Here is a 20,604-nt window from a genome sequence, read left to right as displayed (position 1 = left end):
TTCAGGCCTAACCTTGAGTCTGGGATTCATGGGCTGGATCCGTAATAGTACAGTCCCGGGTCCAGGATCCGTGACTCGGATCCGTAACAGTTGCCCCCGCAGCGGGAGGGCGAGCGAGGTCGGACTGTCGCTGAGAGATATTGTTTTTGCCGTGGGCCAGGCCTTTAGTTTTTCTCGAGTGGTCGTTTGGTTGTTTCGAGAAGGGGTCGGTGCCACGGTTTCGTCTCGTGGAAGATTCGTCTGACCGTTTCAGTCTGACGCGACTCTTCTGTGTCTGCTGTGCCTGTTGCATTCTTCGAGGCGTGATTTATCAGTTTACTTTTTCGAAGGGGGACATTTATTGTGAGGGGACGTTTTCCTTTATTGCCCTCACGTTTGTTTTGCTTTCCAGGGGTATGTGCGTTATATTATTTTTTTAAAACCGTTTTGGTTTTCTTCCTTCAGTTCCCTCGTTTGCTTCATTTCTCTATTGCTTTCTTCTCCGAGAGAGCATTTTCTGCTTTCCTTTCGCATTCTATGGCTCTGGTTGATCTTCTGCCGTAGCGTTTTCTCCTTGGGTGTATTTCTTGTGCATCATCAGGTTGGTATTCTTCTGTTTCTTTTTGTTTCCTCTGTGATTTATGCTTTCTCTTCCTTTGCATTTTGTTTTGCCTCTGCTTTAGTGTAGACTAGAATTGTTTTTTGGTGTATGATGGTGGTAGATAGTTCTGTAAAGGGGGCGAGCGCCATCACATAATTGGTGGTGTATAGGTGTCTGTTTTTTGGTTTCATCCGCCGTTTTCTGCCACGAGGTTTGGCTGACGGTGGTGCTCGTCGCTATTTTAGGTATGGCTCGTCGAAGGACTGAGGGTGTGAGGGCTCCGGTGGCCCCATCGGTGGGTGTCCCCGGCCTTTTCTCTTGGGTTACTAGTGATGTATGGGGGACGCCATCGCGGATGACGGAGGCGGACCACCAGCGGCTTCGTGATGAAGGAGCTGTTTGTGGGGGTGGTGACGCCGAATGCCACTACGAGCTTTCTCTCCCTGGGGTTGACAAGAGGGTTTGCTATACCAATCTTGACTCCCCGACTGTGCCGGATTGGATGTGGGTGTATGAGGCGATGTTTACTCGGCTTGGTGTTCGGCTCCCCTTTTCCCCGTTTGTTCAGCAGTTATTGAGCCGGTGCTTCGTGGCGCCGTCCCAGCTACATCCGAATAGCTGGGCGGCGATACGGTGTTTCGAGCTTGTTTGTGATTTTTTGGAGCTTCCTACTACGATAAACATTTTTCTTTTTCTCTTCTTGTGTACCCTTCCGACCAAGGAGGGGAAACACAAGAAAGGGTATGTGTCTTTTAGAGCTCAGCCTCATCGTCGGGTCTTCGGGTTGTATGAAGATTCTTTTCATGGTTTTAAGAGTGGATTTTTTAAAGTTCGTCCCGCAAGGGGGCATCATCCTTTTTGGTTGACATTAGAGGGTGAGCAGCGGTTCCCTACCTATTGGAACTTTAAGGCAGGGCCGTTGGTTTTCATTAGGGTTTCGCAAGAGTTCCTGACTTCGGAGGAGCGGGATATCGCTCTTGTTCTCTGGCAATTGTTTGGGGAGCGTCCTCTTAATCCTCGGGATATGATGGGTGATTCAGTTGCTTGTCGGTCATATGTTGGTGTGTGTCTGTCCTTTTCTTGGTTTTTATGCTTGTTTTCCCGTTTTTGTAACTTTGGATTTTTGTTTTCTTTTAGTTGAGATGGCTGGTGGTTTGACTTCCTTGGCATGACTGAAGGCAGCGATGGGCCGGGAGGAGGGGTCGTCGTCTCCGGCTACTCCTGTTTCTAATCCGGCCGTGGAATCTCAGGCTGTTTCTCAGGAGATAGTTTCTTCGAGTGTGTGGGCCGATGCTCAGGTTTCTCCTGGTCCTGCGAACTCGCCTGAAGTCGTCGTGGTGACAGCTGCTAAGGCTTCTCGGAAGAGAAAAAGACCTGAGGAGCCGAGCAGTGAGACTTTCGAGGAAGAGGGTCTTGTTCCTAGTGTGTTGGACCGATGTTTCGATGCCCCGGGGTTTATTGATCAACGCTTGATGCCTGGTATAGAGCCATTTTTTGATGGCTGTAATGTTTCATTCCAGGCTAAGTCGGTGTATCGTGCCCTCCTCCGGTCTGCCGTTGTTGTTTGGAAAGCTGAGCCCGTGATGGCTCAGGTCGGTTTGTTGGATAAGAAACTCCGCCATTCCCAGGCTGGGGTGGCTAAGTTGAAGGAGAAGCTTGAGGCCGCCGAGGCTGCGAAGGAGAAGGCAGTGAAGTCTTTTGAGGAAGCCGGGGCGGAGATTCTCCGACTTTTCGAGGTTGAGACTTCACTTCTTTCCCAATTGGCAGAGGAGCGTCAGCGGGCTTCTGATGCGGGTTTCCTTCTCAGTGAATCGGAGACTCTAAAGGCCGAGGTCGCTGCCTTGAAGAAGGAGAAGACGGAGTTACTGGCTGACGCAAAGGGTGCGATTGTGGCTACTGAGGAGACGATGAGGGCTCAGGCTTTAGTGCTGGCTCCGGGTGTGGATGTGTCCGTGATGGGAGCTTTCAAGACTGTTCGTGATGGCCAGATTGTCGACCTCGAGTAGCTTCTATCTTTGTCTTTCTTTTTGGATTTTACTTTAAATTGTGTTTTGAGTATTTTGGATGGCGAAGGGCCGTGTGATTGATGTTTCGTAACATCGTACTTCCGTATAATGGTATTTATCGGCCGTCTGGGCCTTTTTGTATATTCCGGTTTATGGTGTTTTTGGGCCGTCTGGGCCTTTGGTATGTTCCGTTTTAAGCTATTCCTTTTGTGTTTTATTTGTTCCCTCGGACCGTCGTTTGGTCGGGTTTTCTGTGGATATCCGTGTGTTGGGCCTGGGGGGTGATCAGTCCCCCAGTCGTGGCCGTGTCTTTGTTCTGTATTTGGGACACGAAAGAGTACCCGGGATTGATACTTAAGCGAAAATTTAAAAAATGTAGGAATCGTAAAATGGGAGGATAAGTACTAAAAATATAAACAACAAAAATAAAAATAAAAATAAAAATAAAGGGGCGACCTAGTTAGGTCGATCTAAGTGTAGTATCGCCGTAAGTTGGCGGCGTTCCATGTCCTCGGGACTTCGTCACCGTTAAGCCGTTCGAGTTTATATGCTCCCTTTCCGATTACAGCCTTGATTCTGTATGGCCCTTCCCAGTTGGGAGTGAGTTTCCCTTCTCCTGGGGTTGGGGGACCGATATTGTTTCGTCGTAGGACGAGGTCGTCGGTTGCGAATTCTCGTCGAACGACGCCATGATTGTATCTTAAGCTGATTCTCTATTTTAGGGCTAGCTCTTTGATATGAGCTATGCCTCTTTCCTCGTCAATGAGGTCTCGTTCTGCTTCCTCGTTGTTACCTCCGACCGTTTTTCTGGGGCTCGGGTCTCCGATCTCTACCGGGATGACTGCCTCCACACCGTATGTTAATCGGAAAGGTGTTTCTCCCGTGGTCGTTTGAGGTGTGGTTTGGTATGACCATAAAACTGATCCTAGTTCGTCTGCCCACAGTCCTTTGGCTTCGTCGAGCCGTTTTTTGAGTCCTTTGACGATTGTTTTGTTTGCGGATTCCACCTATCCGTTTGTTTAGGGGTGTTTCACTGAGCTGAAGCGATGGGATATGTGTAGCCCTTCTAAAAATTCTCTGAACATTTTGTCAGCAAACTGGGTTCTGTATTCTGAGATAACGATCTCGGGGATCCCGAACCGGGTGATGATCTGTCGCCAGAGGAATTTTCGGCACTGGGTTGCCGTTATGGAGGCCAAGGGTTCGGCTTCGATCCATTTGGTGTAGTAATTTATGGCGACGATGAGATACCTGAGTTGGCCGGGTGCCGTAGGGAGAGGCCCGACGAGGTCGATCCCCCAAGTGCCGAATGGCCACTCTGCCGATATGGTGCTGAGTTGGTGTGGGGCGACTTGGTGGATATTAGCGTGCCTTTGGCATTTGTCGCAGTTTTTTACTAATTGTATGGAGTCTCGAATAATTGTAAGCCAGAAGTAGCCTGCCCTGATGACTTTTTGGGCTAATGTTTTACCTCCGACGTGGTGACCGCAGCAACCTTCGTGGATTTCACGGAGTATGTACTCCGTGTCCCTGGGTTCGACGCATTTGAGCAGGGGTTGCGAGAATCCGCGTTTGTATAGTTGTCCTGTGACAATGGTATAGTTGGCGGCTTCCCTTTTTATTCGCTTTCCCTCTTTCGGGTCCGGCGGCAAAGTTCCATCGAGGAGGTATTGTAGGATAGGGTGGGTCCAAGATTCCTGGTTCAAGGATGTCAGATGAGCATTGGTTGTTGTTGACACGGAGGGCGACCTAACGACTTCCTGAATTAGCGATTTGTTACCGTGTCCTGGTTTGGTACTGGCTAGTTTGGAAAGTAGGTCTCCCCTGGCGTTTTGTTCCCTGGGAACATGTTGTATGGTACTGTGCTCGAACCCTTCTTTCAATTTGTTTACCTTGGTGAGGTATTGTTGGAGTAGGGGATCTCGTGCCTGGTAGTCTCCGTTAACTTGGGAACTGACTACCTGCGAATCGGTGTTTACCTCTAGGACCTTTGCTCCGACTTCCCGGGCTAGGGTTAGGCCTGCCAAGAGGGCCTCATATTCTGCTTGGTTGTTCGATACTGGAAATTCGTATTGTACTGACTGTTCGATTGTGATCCCGTTTTGGTTTTCGAGTATGACTCCGGCACCTCCGTAGGTGAAGTTTGACAAGCCGTCGACGTGCAGTTTCCACGATTCGGGGGTGAGCTTCCCCGGAGTCATCTCGGCGATGAAATTGGCCATGGCTTGTGCTTTGATTGCGTTCCGGGGTTCGAACTTAATCTGGAACTGGGATAGCTCGATGGACCACGCTAGCATTCTTCCTGCTAGGTCGGGTTTCTGTAAGACCTGCTTGACCGCTTGGTCGGTTCGTACCGTCACGGAATGAGCTTGGAAGTATTGTCATAGGCGCCGGGAGGCTATAAGGAGTGTGAAAGCTAGCTTTTCTAAGCGTGAGTAGCGAGCTTCCGCGTCTTGTAAGACTTTGCTTATGAAGTATACGAGCTTCTGTTCTTTTTTCTCGTTTTCCCGGATGAGTGCTGTCGTGAGTGCCTCTTCCGTTATGGAGAGGTATAGGTAGAGTGTTTCCCCTGTCTGGGGTTTGGCGAGGACTAGTGGTTCCGTTAGGACCCTATTGAAATGTTGGAATGCTTCTTCGCATTCTGTCTCCCATTTGAAAGGGGCTCCTTTTTTCATCAGTTTGAAGAAAGGGATCGCTTTTTGAGCCGATGCCCCGAGAAAGCGTGATAACACCGTCAATCGGCCGGTGAGCATTTGGATGTCTTTAAGGTTCCTTGGGCTCGTCATCTCGAGGACGGCGCGACATTTCTCCGGGTTTGCTTCAACTCCTCGTTGCGTGATCATAAAGCCGAGGAACTTCCCTGCCTCCATCCCGAAGGCACATTTTGCTAGGTTGAGTCGCATTTGGTGCTTTCATAGGGTGTTCATTATGACCTTGAGGTCGTCGGTGAGTTGTTTGCCGGATTCAGTTTTGGCGAGCATGTCGTCTATGTAGACTTCTAATTTGCTTCCGAACAGGTTTTGAAATATTTTGTTGACGAGTCCTTGATAGGTGGCTCCAGCATTTTTCAGGCCGAAGGGCATCACTGTGTAGCAGTATGTCCCGTCTGGGGTGATAAATGCTATTTTCTCTTCGTCTGGTCGGTGCATCGGGATCTGGTTGTAGCCGGAATATGCGTCCATGAAACTGAGATATCGGTGGCCGGATGCGGCGTCTACTAATCCGTCGATGTTTGGTAGGGGAAAGGCGTCCTTCGGGCAGGCTTTGTTGAGGTTCGAGTATGGCTTTAACTTGCTTTTTGACCTCGGCGGCTCGGTCTGGTGACATTTTTCATCTCCTTTGTGCCACTGGTTTGGCTTTGGGGTCTACGGCTAGCCGGTGAGACATTAGGTCGGGGTTTATTCCCGGCATGTCGGCTGGTGTAAATGAGAACAGGTCTCTATTTTGTTTCAGGAGTTGGGAGAGTTCTTCTTTAAGATCATATGGGAGGTTCCTATTAATGAAGGTGTATTCTTCTTTGGTCGGCCCTATTTGTAGCTTTTCCATGTCTCCTTCTGGCTCTGGCCTGGGTTGGCCGTCTTGTCGAGCATCCAGATCAGCTAGGAATATCCCGGCCGCATCTCGGGATTTCTTTCTTAGGGCTAGGCTGGTGTTGTCGCATTCGGCTGCGACTTCTCGGTCCCCGTGGATGGTGTCGACGGAGCCATCGTCGGCTCTAAACTTCATGAGGAGGTATTTGGTAAAGATGACTGTGGAGAAGTCATTGAATGTTTTTCTTCCGAGAATCACGTTATAGGTCGTGGAGTCTTTTAGGACTACAAATTCAGATAGGATTGTCTTCTTCTGGTTGCTCGTTCCTATGGTGATGGGAAGGGTGATTGAGCCATTTGGTTTGAGAAAGTTGTCTCCGAGTCCCGTGACACCGTTGCAGTGTGTTTGGAGGTTGTCGTTGTGGAGCCCGAGTTTATCGAAAGCTCCTCAAAAAAGGATATTCGAGTCTGCCCCAGTGTCCACCAGTATCCTTCGCACTAGTCCTGTTCCGATTCTAGCCGAGATGACGAAGAGGGCATCTTCGGCCGAGGTGCCGTGCTGGGAATCCTCTGGTAAGAAGGTTATCGTATTGTCGGTCACAGTGGTTGGAGCTTGGTTTCTGACAGCAATTATTTTGAGATCTTTTTTCATTGTTAGTTTTGACTTGCTCGACACGTCCTTGCCTGTGATGACGTTTACTATGATGGTCGGGTCTTCCTCTGGGCTTTCCCTGGGGGGTTGCTTTTGAGTTCTCGGGTTACACCCTTCTCTTTCCGATGACCTGTCTCTTTCCACACGTCTTGGTTCTCTGATGATTTTGGCAAATTCTGGGAGTTTGCCGTCTCGTATGGTTTGTTCGAGGGTGTCTTTAAGGTCGAAACAATCTTGTGTTTTGTGACCGTAACCACGGTGGTAGTCGCAGTAGAGGGTTTTGTTGCCTCCCGTCCTTTCTTTGAGTTGTCGGGCTTTCGGAATGATGCCTCGATCTGCTATTTGGTGGTATATCTCGGTAATTGGTGCTGTCAGGGGCGTGTAATTAGAGAATTTGCCTATTCTCGGTGGTCGGCTTGTGTTTGTTAGTCTGGGGTGGTCCTTTTGATTCTCTCTGGGTGTTGCCGTGCTGCCGTTTGTTGGCGGCGACGACCTGGCTGACTTTTTCGTCATTGATGTAGTCTTTGGCGACATTCTGGATCTCGTGCATGGTCCATACTGGTCTGGTGGTGAGGTGTTTGCGAAAATCTTCGTTCATGAGCCCGTTGGTTAGACAAAGGCTTGCGACGGAATACGTGAGCCCGTCGACCGTTAGACATTCGTCGTTGAAGCGATCGAGGTATTTTCTTGTGGATTCTTCTTATTTTTGTGTGACCCCCAGTAACCTGATGGGGTGTTTGGCTTTAGTGATCCTAGTGGTGAACTGGGCCATGAATTTTCGTGTTATATCGTGGAAACTGGCCCCGCAAAGGTTACCGGGAAGGCTCTGCATCGGATCGTGTCGGCCGCTCCTTCTAGGTTCATTCTGGCCTCGAAAACCGTTAGATGTTCCTGGGGATCCTTGGTTCCATCGTACTTCATATCGGTAGGTTTGTCGAAGCCTTTGGGGAGTTTTGCTCTTAGGATTCTTTCTGTAAAGGGTGTAGCTCCCATTATTGTGTGGTCGTTTTTTATGCGCTTGGTATTTCGGTACCTCTGATCTTCGTCTGAGTCGTGTTGACGACTTAGATCTTGGGAAGTGCTGCAGTTGTGCTTCTTGTTGTATCACCGTTCTGGCGATTTCTCGCGCCCGTGGTCGCGTGAGGCACTGCGGCCGTCTCTCCTATCGTGTCGTCGGTTTGGCAACTTGCCGCGGCGAGATCTTGATTTGGAAGTTGCATGGCTTCCGTGTTCGTTGTTGTGTTTTTCTTTATTGGTCAATTTGCCTTCGAGCTCCTGGACTCGGAGGCAGAGATCCTAGATGATCTATGCCGCTTTGTCCCTAGTTTTCTCGGGAGGTCGTTGTTTCGTGACGACGTGGTCGTTCACGTGGTGGACAGTACTTGCTATTCTTGCTTGGTTTGTGACCTCCTGGTGTTCTGGGGTTGGATGAAGCGGTCGGGAGTCATCCTGGCTTGAGGGGGTTTCCTCCAGAACGTCCCCCATCCGGCTCGGCTGGCGCAAGTCCCCACAGACGGCGCCAATGTACTGGAAGTCTCTGGTACGGGTTGAGAGATGGATCGGAAACTTGCGGGTTGAGGCGAATGCCGGATCACTTGACTGGAGCAATGGGGGGAGGTACCTGCAAAGACACTCCGACGCTTAAGTCAGAATGGATCTGAGAGGTATAAGGTGTGAGGAATGAATGAATACCTGGAGGGGCTTGGGTCCTCAATTTATAGGTGTTGGTGAGTGTCTTATCTTATCTTATCTTATTTGGCTAAGATAAGGGAGATGTTTGAATTTGAAAGTCGGTTAGGAGTTCTAGAGGGCCGGTTTTGGGCCTTCTAGGAGAGAGAGGCAAGTCGGACCCGAGGCGCCGGGTTCGGGCCTAACCTTGGGTCCGGGATTCATGGGCTGGATCCGTAATAGTACAATCCCGGGTCCAGGATCCGTGACTCGGATCCGTAACACTATCCAATTAATCTAATTTAAAATAACAAATCAAATATGAGCATGTCCATCGAAACATTGATAAAGCCATCGAACCTTATTGATTTTTTAGTAATTGGAATAATAAAAAACAAAAAGATTAGTTTTTCAAACAATATATATTTCATATATAAATATATTATTTTATTATATTTAATTTAATTCTATTTTAACTTCCATTAAATATTTAAACTTTTTGAACATTTTTTTTGGACTTGAAACTTTTGAACATTTAATTTTACGATTTCAATGTATGATTCTCAAAACTCCTTTTAGGCCTTGAATATTATTCTGAATTTCCCAGACCCCGGTTTTTGGACAATAAATTTTATAGGCCCTTGAAAGAACATTTCTTGGGTTTTGGGGGCATGATGCTTCTAATTGTAAAGGCCCATCCATCAATCAAATTTCGAGAATCGTTTTCTTAATAAGATGAAGACCAATTCTTGCTTTTAAAAAAATCCAGTTTCAGAGATATAAAAAATTATCATAAAGCCTTGTTCTCCAGGCCGACAAATGAAGAAGAATGACGATGCCCATATTCTATTTTCATTTCTATAAATTTGGAAATTTTTTATCCTATAATTACTTGGGTATATCACACTAACCTCTTGTAAAATTTAGCTAATATAAATCATGGTATTTATCTATTTGCCATGCATCAAAAAAAATGTATTGTTCCCATTTTATAAAATATCGAATGTTCAAATCTCATCAAGGTGATATTAAGAATTTGCGCAGTATTGTGTTTTGTTAATTTGTTGTCAAATCACAAAGAAGATCAATGTAATATATACTGATTATTAATTACTATGCTATATAACTAAAAAAAATTAATCGCATGTTTTACTGTATAAAATTACAGAATGACTTCATACTAAAATAAAAAGAAACAAAGTTCAAGAAAATGAAAAATACACAAATGTAGCTGATTTTTTATTTTTATTTTTGTGTAAACTGGAGAAGTGGCTTCCTACTTTATATGTTTATATGATATTTAATTTTTACATTCTAAAACTTATCCTGCTCTGATCTATTCATGGATAGCTAATAGCAGTATACCAAATTTCTTCATTATAAATCTGGTCCTCCCCATGCTTCTTGCGTCGTGACTTGTTAACTTCCAAAATAACATTTTAACCAAAAAGCAAAGAACAAAACAAGCTTTTCAAAGAACAGAGAACAGAAAAGGGAAAATGAAAAAGAGACAGATAATTGCCCCACGACAATAAAAACAAACTTTGCATGAAATTCAATGTATATAGAAGTTTCTGGTCAATGAAGACACCATAACTTCTTGTGTCGACAAAAGACTACGGAAGAAAAAGGTTAATTATTTATTTACTTTTTTGACGAAAAAAATGGTTATAATAGAATATGTTCAAATAATTAATACCTTTTTTTAATTGGATCACTAAAATCTTAGAATTCTAAAAAAATTAAAATAATTATGAAAAAAAAAAGATAAAATGCGGTTTTTCAATTTTCAGTGAATTTATTCACTCATTTTCCAACTCTTGGTCAATGAGACTAATTCACACCGTTTAATTAAGACAAAAAATAATATTAATTTTTTTATTTTCTGAAAAATTACTTTTTACTTTTTGTTATTGTTTATTTTTTAAATTATAAATAAGAGAAATTAGATTTACAAAAATATGTCTCCCATTAGTTTTTTTTTTTAACATGTCATACTATTTTGTGCACATTTTTTCTTTTCCACTTTTTAATTTACAAATGAGAGCCGTGTTGGTGCATTATACTATTATGGGGAGCAGGATGTTTAACGTAACTATGACGTTAAGGAAAAATAAATTGTACGATCCAATTTGATGAGAAAGTAATCAGACGGTCTGATTGACATATACAAATCAGACCGTCTAATTTTTGTACCATTATCAACGTGTCATTCATGTAGTCGGCCCCTCCACGGTTGATATTACATATGCTCTCTCACTCACCCATCTCATTTAGAAACTCTACCACCCCACCAACACAATTCTCTCTAAGGTGTTTTTCAATAAATTTGAAGAACTGAAGTTATTATCCCCAGCAACAATCGAAGTATAAGCATGCCAAAAAGACCAAAAATTAGATAAATTGATAGTCAGAAACTACATATTGTTAGTTATTTCAGTTATTTTAATTATGTAAGTTATTATTAATTAATTTTTAAATTTAATAAAAATAATAGAAATGATATTAGAGCTTAATATTATTAACAATAATTAAATGATAAGTAAAATGTTATTAACAATGTAATATATGAAACTGTTAAATCTGTATTTATTTATTTAGTTAATGAATAATGTTTCCGATATTGTTAGAAAATATATTCAATTGGTAGTTAGTATTATATGAATTTTTGTTAAATAAATTTTGAATATTTTAGAACATTTAATATATATGTTAATTGTTTTTATAAATATAGATATAGTTACGTGTTTTAATAATTAGTTAATTGTTGTTAGATATTTGATTAGTAAGTAATAAACATTTTTTAACAGAAATATTTAGTAACCAAAGAAAATCAGCCAAAAACAGCCATAACTTGTCTTATTTAGCAACAATTAATGAATGCTAAATAAGACAAATTTTAGCTATTTTTTTTTTATAAATTTTGATTGTTTTTTTGTCTCTCTAGCATTACTTATTTTTTAAATCTTTGGATATAATAATTGTTGTTATCAATATAATAATAGTTGTTAAATTGTTAAGTAGTCGAAAGTTGTTAAGGAATAATTGATAAATTTATTGAGTTAATTAATAATTATGAACATTAAAGTTGGTATTTTTAATAAGTTATTTATTATTATTAATAAATTTAATAATAAATATTAATATAGTGATATTAGGGTTATTTAGATATTTAATTAATATATTATTGTAGTATAATAAGTGTTTAAATTTTTGGATATAATAATTATTATTATTTTATTAATTATAATAATAGTAGTTAAGTAATTAATACATGTTATTAATCCATGTACGTGTGCTTTTAATGAATAATTAAATTTAGAATAGTTATTAATAGTTATTAAGAGTTATTAATACTAAATTTACAATTATTTTAATAAGTTAGTTATTAATAATAAGAAATTTATTATTAATATGTTAGAATTGTTCAAAAAGTTATTAATCTTTTTAGTTATGTAAGTAGTTAGTATTCAAATTTTATTAATATATTTACTATAATTAAGTTTTTATGGATATTTTTTATTGATGTGAAATTTGGCTAGTTATGTAAAGTTCGTGGATATTGACTGTAATCATTTATCGTCGTCAGATCCATACAATTCTATTGTGGACGGGTATATATGGGAGATTGATGTTTTAACGTTTTTTAGATTAGAGTAATCTAGTGTTAAGGAGTATTGATCAACGCATTGATCGAAAGATGGCACTCCGATACGCATATATTTCACATTCCGGTTGGTGAGTGTGCCATCACAGTAGAAGACGTGGCTATGATACTTGGTCTTCCGATTAATGGTCTTCCAGCGCCAGAAGTGACGTAAGTAGTTTTGATGCCCTAGAAGCTGAATTTTTGGATCAGTTTGGGGTGGCACCTAGGAAGGCGGATTGGAGAGGTAGCTTTATAAAGTTGACGTGCCTATAGAATCTGAAAGACCGTTTAGTGTTGAATGATGAAATTGGGATTCAAATGTACGTAAAGTGCCACATCATGTTGTTATTTGGGACGATCATGTTTGAAGACAAGTCTGGGGCAGCAGTGCACCGAAAATTTTTGCCTTTGCTTTGGGACTTTCCTAGCATCGGTGAATTCAATTGGGGATCAGCCTGCCTAGCGCACATGTACAGATCTCTTTGTAGGGTATCTCGTTCTACCTGCAAGGAGGTCGATGGTCTACTAACACTTTTACTGACTTGGGTTTGGATCCATTTACCATTTCTTGTGCCGATTCCTGTCAATCTCTGGCTTTTTTCGCTTGCAAACAGGTAAAACTATCTAGCAACAACTTTAGCTATATGTTATCATTTTATCTTAATATTTCAGTTTAGGGTTTGTTAACAAAATAAATGATATCAGGTGGCGTAATTAGGAACATATTGACTGACCAAATAGATTTCATTTTCTTGCTCACTTTAAGAGGTCGTTAGATGAACTGCAAGAAGGCCAAATATGTTTTTATAATACAAGTCTCTGTGTTTGGTACGACCTTATTATTATTTAGTGCTTAATTATGTGTTTCTATTATGTCTGCAGTTTATGTGGAAGGCTTATGGTGTTGGTCTAATTGAGCCAGACGTATTCCGGTAGACATCTGTCAGCATTCAATTGTGTGGAGTATTTCAGTACCGTTGATATCATTTGAATGCGTTAAGTGGTATGCAACTAACAGGTATAGGTGACAGTTTGGTTTAATTCAGGGCGTTCCTCATCAAGAACGGAGTCTAGACCGAGCACAAGGGAAATTTCTGATTGATCCTAAGAATCTTGACTGGTCCTCCGAATATTCATTTTGGGTATTACAATGGACAAACTGGTATAGTCATGTTCTTGCTGATCTTCCCATGCAAACACAACATCCCCTAGAGCTTTGCATATACTGGTACTGCGGAAAATATGGCAACCACTTGAATTTGTCAATTCTTGTGGAGGAGGATAACCAAGAGGGCAATCTGGTAGGTGATAATCAGAATCAAGTGCCACAGATACGTTCACCACCACACTCACCCCACCACCGCCGCCACTCCCAGAAACTTCAATATATTCATATTTACCTATGTTAACGATGAGCTTTTGCAAATATGGTGCCTTGAGTTTTCTCAAGAAGTTCAACTCTATATGCCTGATGCAAACATGTGAAAAGTTCTAGGAGGCAACTAAGCTCCGTTATTACTGGAGATAACTGAACTGATGGAGTGTTTTCTGTTAGAGATAAGTCTGACACCATCCCAAGTCACCACATGCTGTCGCAAGTTACTATGAAAAAAGTGTCACGCATCAGAAGTCTCTCCCTCCACGATCACAAATGCAATAGGCACGATTTTGTTGTTACCATCTTGTGAAACTATAACTAACAGACAACCCTTATATTTTTCATACAAATGTGTGCCATCTATCTGAACAACTGATTTGCAAATGTCTGAATGCTCTAATACAAGGGTAATAACTCCAAAAGACTCAATGTAATACCCATATATCAATAACCAAGTCATCGCCCTGATATGCAGTTATAGTTTTAAAGTGGATGGCAGCTGATGGCTCCTTGTGACACATGGCCTCAAACCATATTGGCAAAGCTTCATACGATACTTCCCAACTTTCGAATATTTTTTTTACCGCCTTTTGTTTTGTCAACTATACTTTGCAATAACTGATTGTGTAATTGAACTTCGACTATACTTCCGCAATAACTTATTTTACCTTTATAGAGGGGTCAATCTCTACCAATGGCTTTATTGCTTCTGTAATTGTGTTGGAATCCAACTTTGAATGGTCCTGAGAAATGGTAGCTCCGGTACAAGTGTGACTACTATTATACCTCCTTATAACCTAACAGTATTTTCTGCAGATCATGCTAACCCTAATCAGCCAATCACTACTTGACCCATACTATATACACTTGGCATATAATGTCCACGATTTTGACTCATACACCCGATAGTCTACACATCTGCGGATGGCATAGTCTTTCATCACCATAATGACAGCTTCTCTGTAACTAAATTCTATTCCCACGACAAATTCACCATCCGCCACAACAGGGAGTTCTGCTACAACGACACCATGCGATAAATATTTAATAAATAAATATTAAATAAGTAAAATTAAAAGTAAAATCTGTCGATAAATTATAAATCATTATAAACTTATCTTAAATTTATACACATCCTAAATAAAGATTCACTAAATTAACATAAATATATACATATATTTATCTAGAATCATGTAATTATCTCAATTTCAACGAAATAAATAAGTAAATACATAAATAAATGCTAATTATTATTAACCAAATAATTAATAAAATACAACCTTATCTTAAATTTAACTAACTAAAGACATAAACAAATACTAATTAATTATATTTTTACATGTTGCATAACTAATTAATCCTTCAATGATATAATAAACAATAAAATTCTAATCTCTCGTACAAATATTCAAATTACATACCTGCATTCATATATTCAGGAAACTCCGGTATATGTATAGCCTCCAAATCCAATGCGCGTATTAAGATGGCTCCTCAAATGGATGTTGGTTTGCTAGTGTATTTGCCACTTCTGTCACATCTTCCTCCATAGTGTCGCCAGCTTGATATTCGTCTCCATCTAGACCAACGACCTTATAGTGCTTTCGAACTCTTCTTCACTGTCACTATTGTAATCTTCTCGTTCAATATTTCAATCATCTTCAGATTGTTTGAACTCAATATACCACTCAATGAACGACATCTGGGAGCGACTTTTAATATACATTGAAAACATCTCTTGCATGCTTACTTCATCGGTTACATATTTGAAATTGAACGAATCCACCAAATACTGATATAGGATACCTGTATAAAATACATGACACTCTCCTTGACATTTGAGAATCTATCTTCTCACAAATCACACTTTTTAATTCTTCAAGTGAGATTGTGAATGGAATAATAATATCTAACGGATTCTCACTTACAAATTTCACTACTTCAGATGTTTGTAACAAAATCTGACCAAAATAATATACTTTCAATACAACTCTATCATCCATTTTTTTCACACCTCAAAATGAATTTTAAAACTATAATACTTTAAGACAGAGACAAAAATCTAGCCAGAGGAGGAGAGAACTCTCAGGGAGCTGAGAAAAGAAGACTCAAGGAAGAAGAAGAGAGATCTCGACAACTAGGTATTGGACTGAATATATATAAGTAAAAAAATCGGTTGGTCTAATTTCCATTCAACAATTTAAATTATCTTTTTTAAAGCAAATCGGACTGTCCGATTTGCTACATCACCGAATAAAAAAAATTAATATGCCTCTAATCAGATGGTCCGATTACTCCCATGCAAATTCAAATTTTGAATTTCACACAAATTGGACCGTCTGATTTGTGCCCCTACTTTCACCATCAAATAAATCGGATGGTCCGATTTCTTCTACGTAAATTTTAAAACCACCCGCCACATCTATGTCTAACACACCGAACCTCCATAACTGAGCACAACACATATAAAACCTTCATATTGAAAAAAAATGAGTCTCTTTTTTCAACTAAAAAAGAATGAGAAACTATCATCCTTCACATAAAATTAGATTACAAAATTATGGTATATTCATTTAAAGTAACTCTACTTTAATCCATTCATCATTTATCATAAGATGAAATCTAGATTTATGTTAAAGTCTTATCAATGATAAACAACAAATAAATTCACTCAAAATATGGAGTATAATATCGATATTTTCTAATTGTTAATCTCTCCTGAAAGAATTACTTTAATTCAGGTAGAACTAGCAATGATATCTTCTTATTTAATACATACAATTAGAATTTTTCTAAGTTTATGTGATAAAATTGATATTATTTGCCACAACTTAATTTAAAATGATTCGATAGAAAGGAGGAAGATTCATCTTTTTAGTTGGAAAAAGATTTGAATTCTAAAGATATATGTGTTTTGAACTTCTAAAACGATGGATCTATGAATAATACTATTGAGTTTAGAGAACTAAACTAGCATTAAGATGATGACTAAACATTATTAGGACTATTATCCAATTGTTTGTGTGATTTATTTTGTTTAGTGTGCATAAATTAAATTGAATTGAAATTGGCCTAAGAAGCAAATGTTCAAGCACATACGCATACACAATCATGGCCCAAGGACACATATAATTGATACCATCTAAAATTCTACTATCAGAAATAAAAACTAGTCTTTAAGCCAAGTGAAGAAAAGGAAGTAATTGGCCTAAGATCCTTTCAAGCCATATAGCAGCTGGCCCACACACACACAAACAAACTCATAAAGTCCCAGTATTAGTCCACCTTGAACAAAAGCTTTCGCAAATATTTTTCATCAGAAAAAAAATCATTAGAAAAGAAAGAAAGTGAGTCCATATCCATCACAAGCCTAATTGGTGGTCCAAAACCCAAATTCATACACTTCACTTAGTTGCTAACTAGGTAACTCAATTTCAATTTCATTTGAACCACTTCACATCCACCGAACCAACAAATCTCTCTTCTCTATCTTCTCTTTCTTTAACATCACATCACTCTGAAGCAAGAAAAGGAAATTTCTGGAGATAGAGCACAGTGAAGAACAAAAAGCTTGTTTCCAAATTTAAGCAAGAAGAAAAAGTAAAAGAGCTACAACAAGAGAAAAAATCTAATCCGAACAGAAGATCTCAAAAATTTTATTTCCCCATTTGTGCTTCAACAAGAAACGTTGAAGAAATCCTCTGAGTCCCAAGCACCGTTCAAGAAAAATGAAGAAAGCAAAGTTAATGGAGCTCTATTGTTTATCAACGGTCAAGAAACAAACATGGGGGCCAAAAAAAGATGCACGGCTCAGATTCAAGAAACTTTAAGAAAAAAGTTGAAAGAGAAAGGTAAGGTTGCATGTCATTGCCTTGGTCCTCTCTCTCTCCTTTGTGAACGCCGCTGGTGATTCTGATTGTTGGAGAAGAAGACAAACAAGGTGCTAAATCAAGGCCTCAAGCCTTAGAAGTTTTACTCCTCTATAATAGGGATGAACGACCAAGGATTGAAGTAAGGAGTGAGAGCACAAGTTTCTATTCCCATAGCTCATTGAGCTATTCCATTCTTCTCCTTTATGGATTTTATTTTGTATTTTTTTCTCAATTTAGTCTATTCGAATTTCAATGGTAAAAGACAAATTGGTGAAGTTTATATTTAAAAGCCATTGAGTAGAAAAAGACAGAGAGCTAAGCTTGGAGAAAAAGCCGAAGTTATCTCAGAAATTTTTTGTATGTCTTTCTGTTTTGTGTCATAATTCTGAGAGGATTTCCTTGCAAGTTGGGTTAAAACTTTGCAGTTGAAAGCTAGGGTGAGTTCTAGTCAAGTTCAGGTTGAGTTAGAATCTAGACTTGTCCCAGATAGGATTGGGTAGATCATAGGAAGAATTGGTTCTCGTAAAGTTCAGGTTGGATTAAAATATGGACTTGTCTCAGATAGGATTGGGTAGATCCTATAGAGAATTTGTAATTGTAATCAATTGAAATGATAGTGAAATTTCATCATGGTTGTGAAGGAGACTGGATGTAAGTTACATTGCATTGGGTAGCTGAACCAGGATACATCTATGTGTCATTCTCTACTCTCTTCTCTGTTTTTAGTTCTGCACTATAGGAGACAAAAATAAAGTATCTCCTGATTTCTCTACTAAGCATCATTTACTTACAACACTTCTTGCAAGAAACACTGTTCTGGCTCCTACCGCGTTAAGAGACAAAATCTCAGTTTCTACAATTTCTACTTAAAGTACTTCAGCAGAACACAAGGATTACAAGCTAAATTAAAAGGAGGTCAATATTCAACCCCCTTCTCTTAGCCGCTGATAACCATCAAATACAAATCTTATGAAATTAGCTTGGCTATTGGTCATTGATAAGGAAATCTTATGGTCCAATTCATAAGATATAAATATATAAGAGCAATGCTACATGGTAAGTAAATATTATTATTTTTATCCATTTAGCACTTAGCCAACAATAATTTGCACTCATATTTAGTGACGTTTTACACACAAGAAGTATATAATTTGCACCTATATTTACTAGAATTTTGCACAGATGAATCAATATAATTTGCACCCATGAATCAATACAATTTGCACCCACGTTTTTTATAATTTGTACACATAAATTAATAAAATAACAATTTAGTATTTGTGCTGACCTAATGATGGAAAAAAATACTAAAAATTGCTGGGCCCAAGAGTTTCTCTAAATATATAATTATGGGAATGACTTGCTTCTTAATGTGAAAAAGCCATCTTCTTACTCTTTTATCTCACAAAGAATTTACCAAATTTAGGATAAGCCCTATGAAAATCTTATTTGGAGAGTTAGTGATGGTTAGCAAATTCTATTTTAGAAAAGTCATTGAATCCTTTGTGTTAATAATCTATTGGACCTTATAGATATAGATGTTGCTAATGATTTTCTCGATTTAACAATAGCAGATATTGTCACTACTACTAGAGATTGGAATTGAGATTTCCTAAGTCAAGTTCTTTCTCCGGACATATTGAATCTTATTCGTCTCTTGAGAGCTCCTCAACCAAATTTTATGAACTGCATTGCTTGGTTCCAAAAATTTTAGGTATATTTAGCTATAAATATGCATGAAACTTATGCAAGTTATAATAATGTATTAAACATGTTTGGAAGCTATAACATCTCCAAAGAGTAAGGTATTTTATGTGGTTAGACAGTAATAATACCCTCCTAACAAATTAAGAACGTGTTGCCAGACATATAACTAATGAAGTTGATTCTTATTTGTATGTGGGTGAAAAGGAATCAATGCTCTATGTCTTTTGTGATTGCTTAATTGTGAAGAAGGTGACTCACATCTTTAATAAGGTTTTGTAGCCCTTTTTCTTTACAACCATTTCTCAATACTTTTAGCACCATTATAACTACTCAGCTTTTGAAAACTTAAGCAATAGTTTTGATTCTTGTCTTTGTCTAAGCTTAAGCCTGGATAAGAAATATCAATTTACAGTGGAGTGCAATAAAAAGAATAAACTCTTTGTTATAAAATTTTCTATTATCCACCTAGTTTGGTGTCCCCACCAAAATTCTGGATCAAGATCAATAGAGATAACTCGGTTAGTGAGTCTAGTTCGACAACTTAAGATGGTATCTTTTGAAATCACCATAAGAAGTTTATTAGTGCATTTAGTGTAAGTTTGGAAATTTGCTCTATCACTCTAGCTGAACTCTAGGATATGTTCATTGGCTTTCAATTGCTATCGAAAAAGGATACCACAATATTTTGTTGAAGTAGACTCCAAAATTGTTTTGGATTTCTACCAAAACTGTTTGAATAGCTCCTGTGTAGCCTCCCTTCTTGTTGCAGTTATCTGATCATTGCGTATGAAGAATTGGAATATGTCACGTAATCATATGTTTAAAGAAAAAATAGTTGTGCAGATGCATTAGCAAAATTTGGTCACACTCAATTTTTCTTTTATAGTTGTTTATGATCTTCTTCTCGGTGTAATTTTGCTCTATTTTTCTTTAGAGTATTTAGGATAGTTGTCTTCTCTCGTATTATTTCTTTATAATTGTTTTTTTGTAGACTTCTTGTCTCGTTGATAATAAAAATATATATATATTGAAAGACGTTTGATGTTATGCGCCATTATGATGCACCTATGTATTTTACTGGCATATTGAAAACAAATAGAAATTGTTGCTTGCGATTTGTAGGCAGCAGGAAGAGGACAAAAAAGACAAAATATGGAAGGAGTGATTACTACGGTAATGTAAAAAAAAGTTAAAAAAGAAGACAATGGTAGAGGCGACTTGACTGATGATGGGGTAATTTATCAAAAAAAAATTTAAAAATTTAAATCTCAACTACTACAAATAAGGACTCAACGAATACATGCCCAAAAGAAGTTCCCACATAATATTCTTCTCATATATGAATTTTTATTACAAGCAAATAGGATATATTTTTTTAAAAATTATATCTCATAATCTAAAATCTTAACTAATCATCTCAATTTTATTATTAACTTTACATACATTAAAAATATATTTCACATACTATAATATTATAATTAATGACATAATTTTTTCACTAATCATAAATATGTTAAAATGAATAAAAATGGTCCCAAACTCTAAAAGTTATCACTCTTTTG

General features: G+C 38.9%; 1 protein-coding gene across 1 annotated transcript; it reads right to left on the bottom strand.

The window, feature by feature from the left end:
• Positions 1 to 3,605: 3,605 nt before the first annotated feature.
• LOC107484143 (uncharacterized) lies at positions 3,606 to 4,883 on the bottom strand. The gene has a single exon (XM_016104763.1). It carries the CDS (start codon positions 4,881 to 4,883, stop codon positions 3,606 to 3,608), a length of 1,278 nt encoding a protein of 425 aa, XP_015960249.1.
• Positions 4,884 to 20,604: the final 15,721 nt, after the last annotated feature.

This window comes from Arachis duranensis, chromosome 1 (genome assembly GCF_000817695.3).
Source record: "Arachis duranensis cultivar V14167 chromosome 1, aradu.V14167.gnm2.J7QH, whole genome shotgun sequence".
NCBI classification, from domain to species: Eukaryota; Viridiplantae; Streptophyta; class Magnoliopsida; order Fabales; family Fabaceae; genus Arachis; species Arachis duranensis.
Note: the sequence above shows the minus strand (reverse complement) of the source record. Positions and strands in the feature narration are given on the sequence as shown.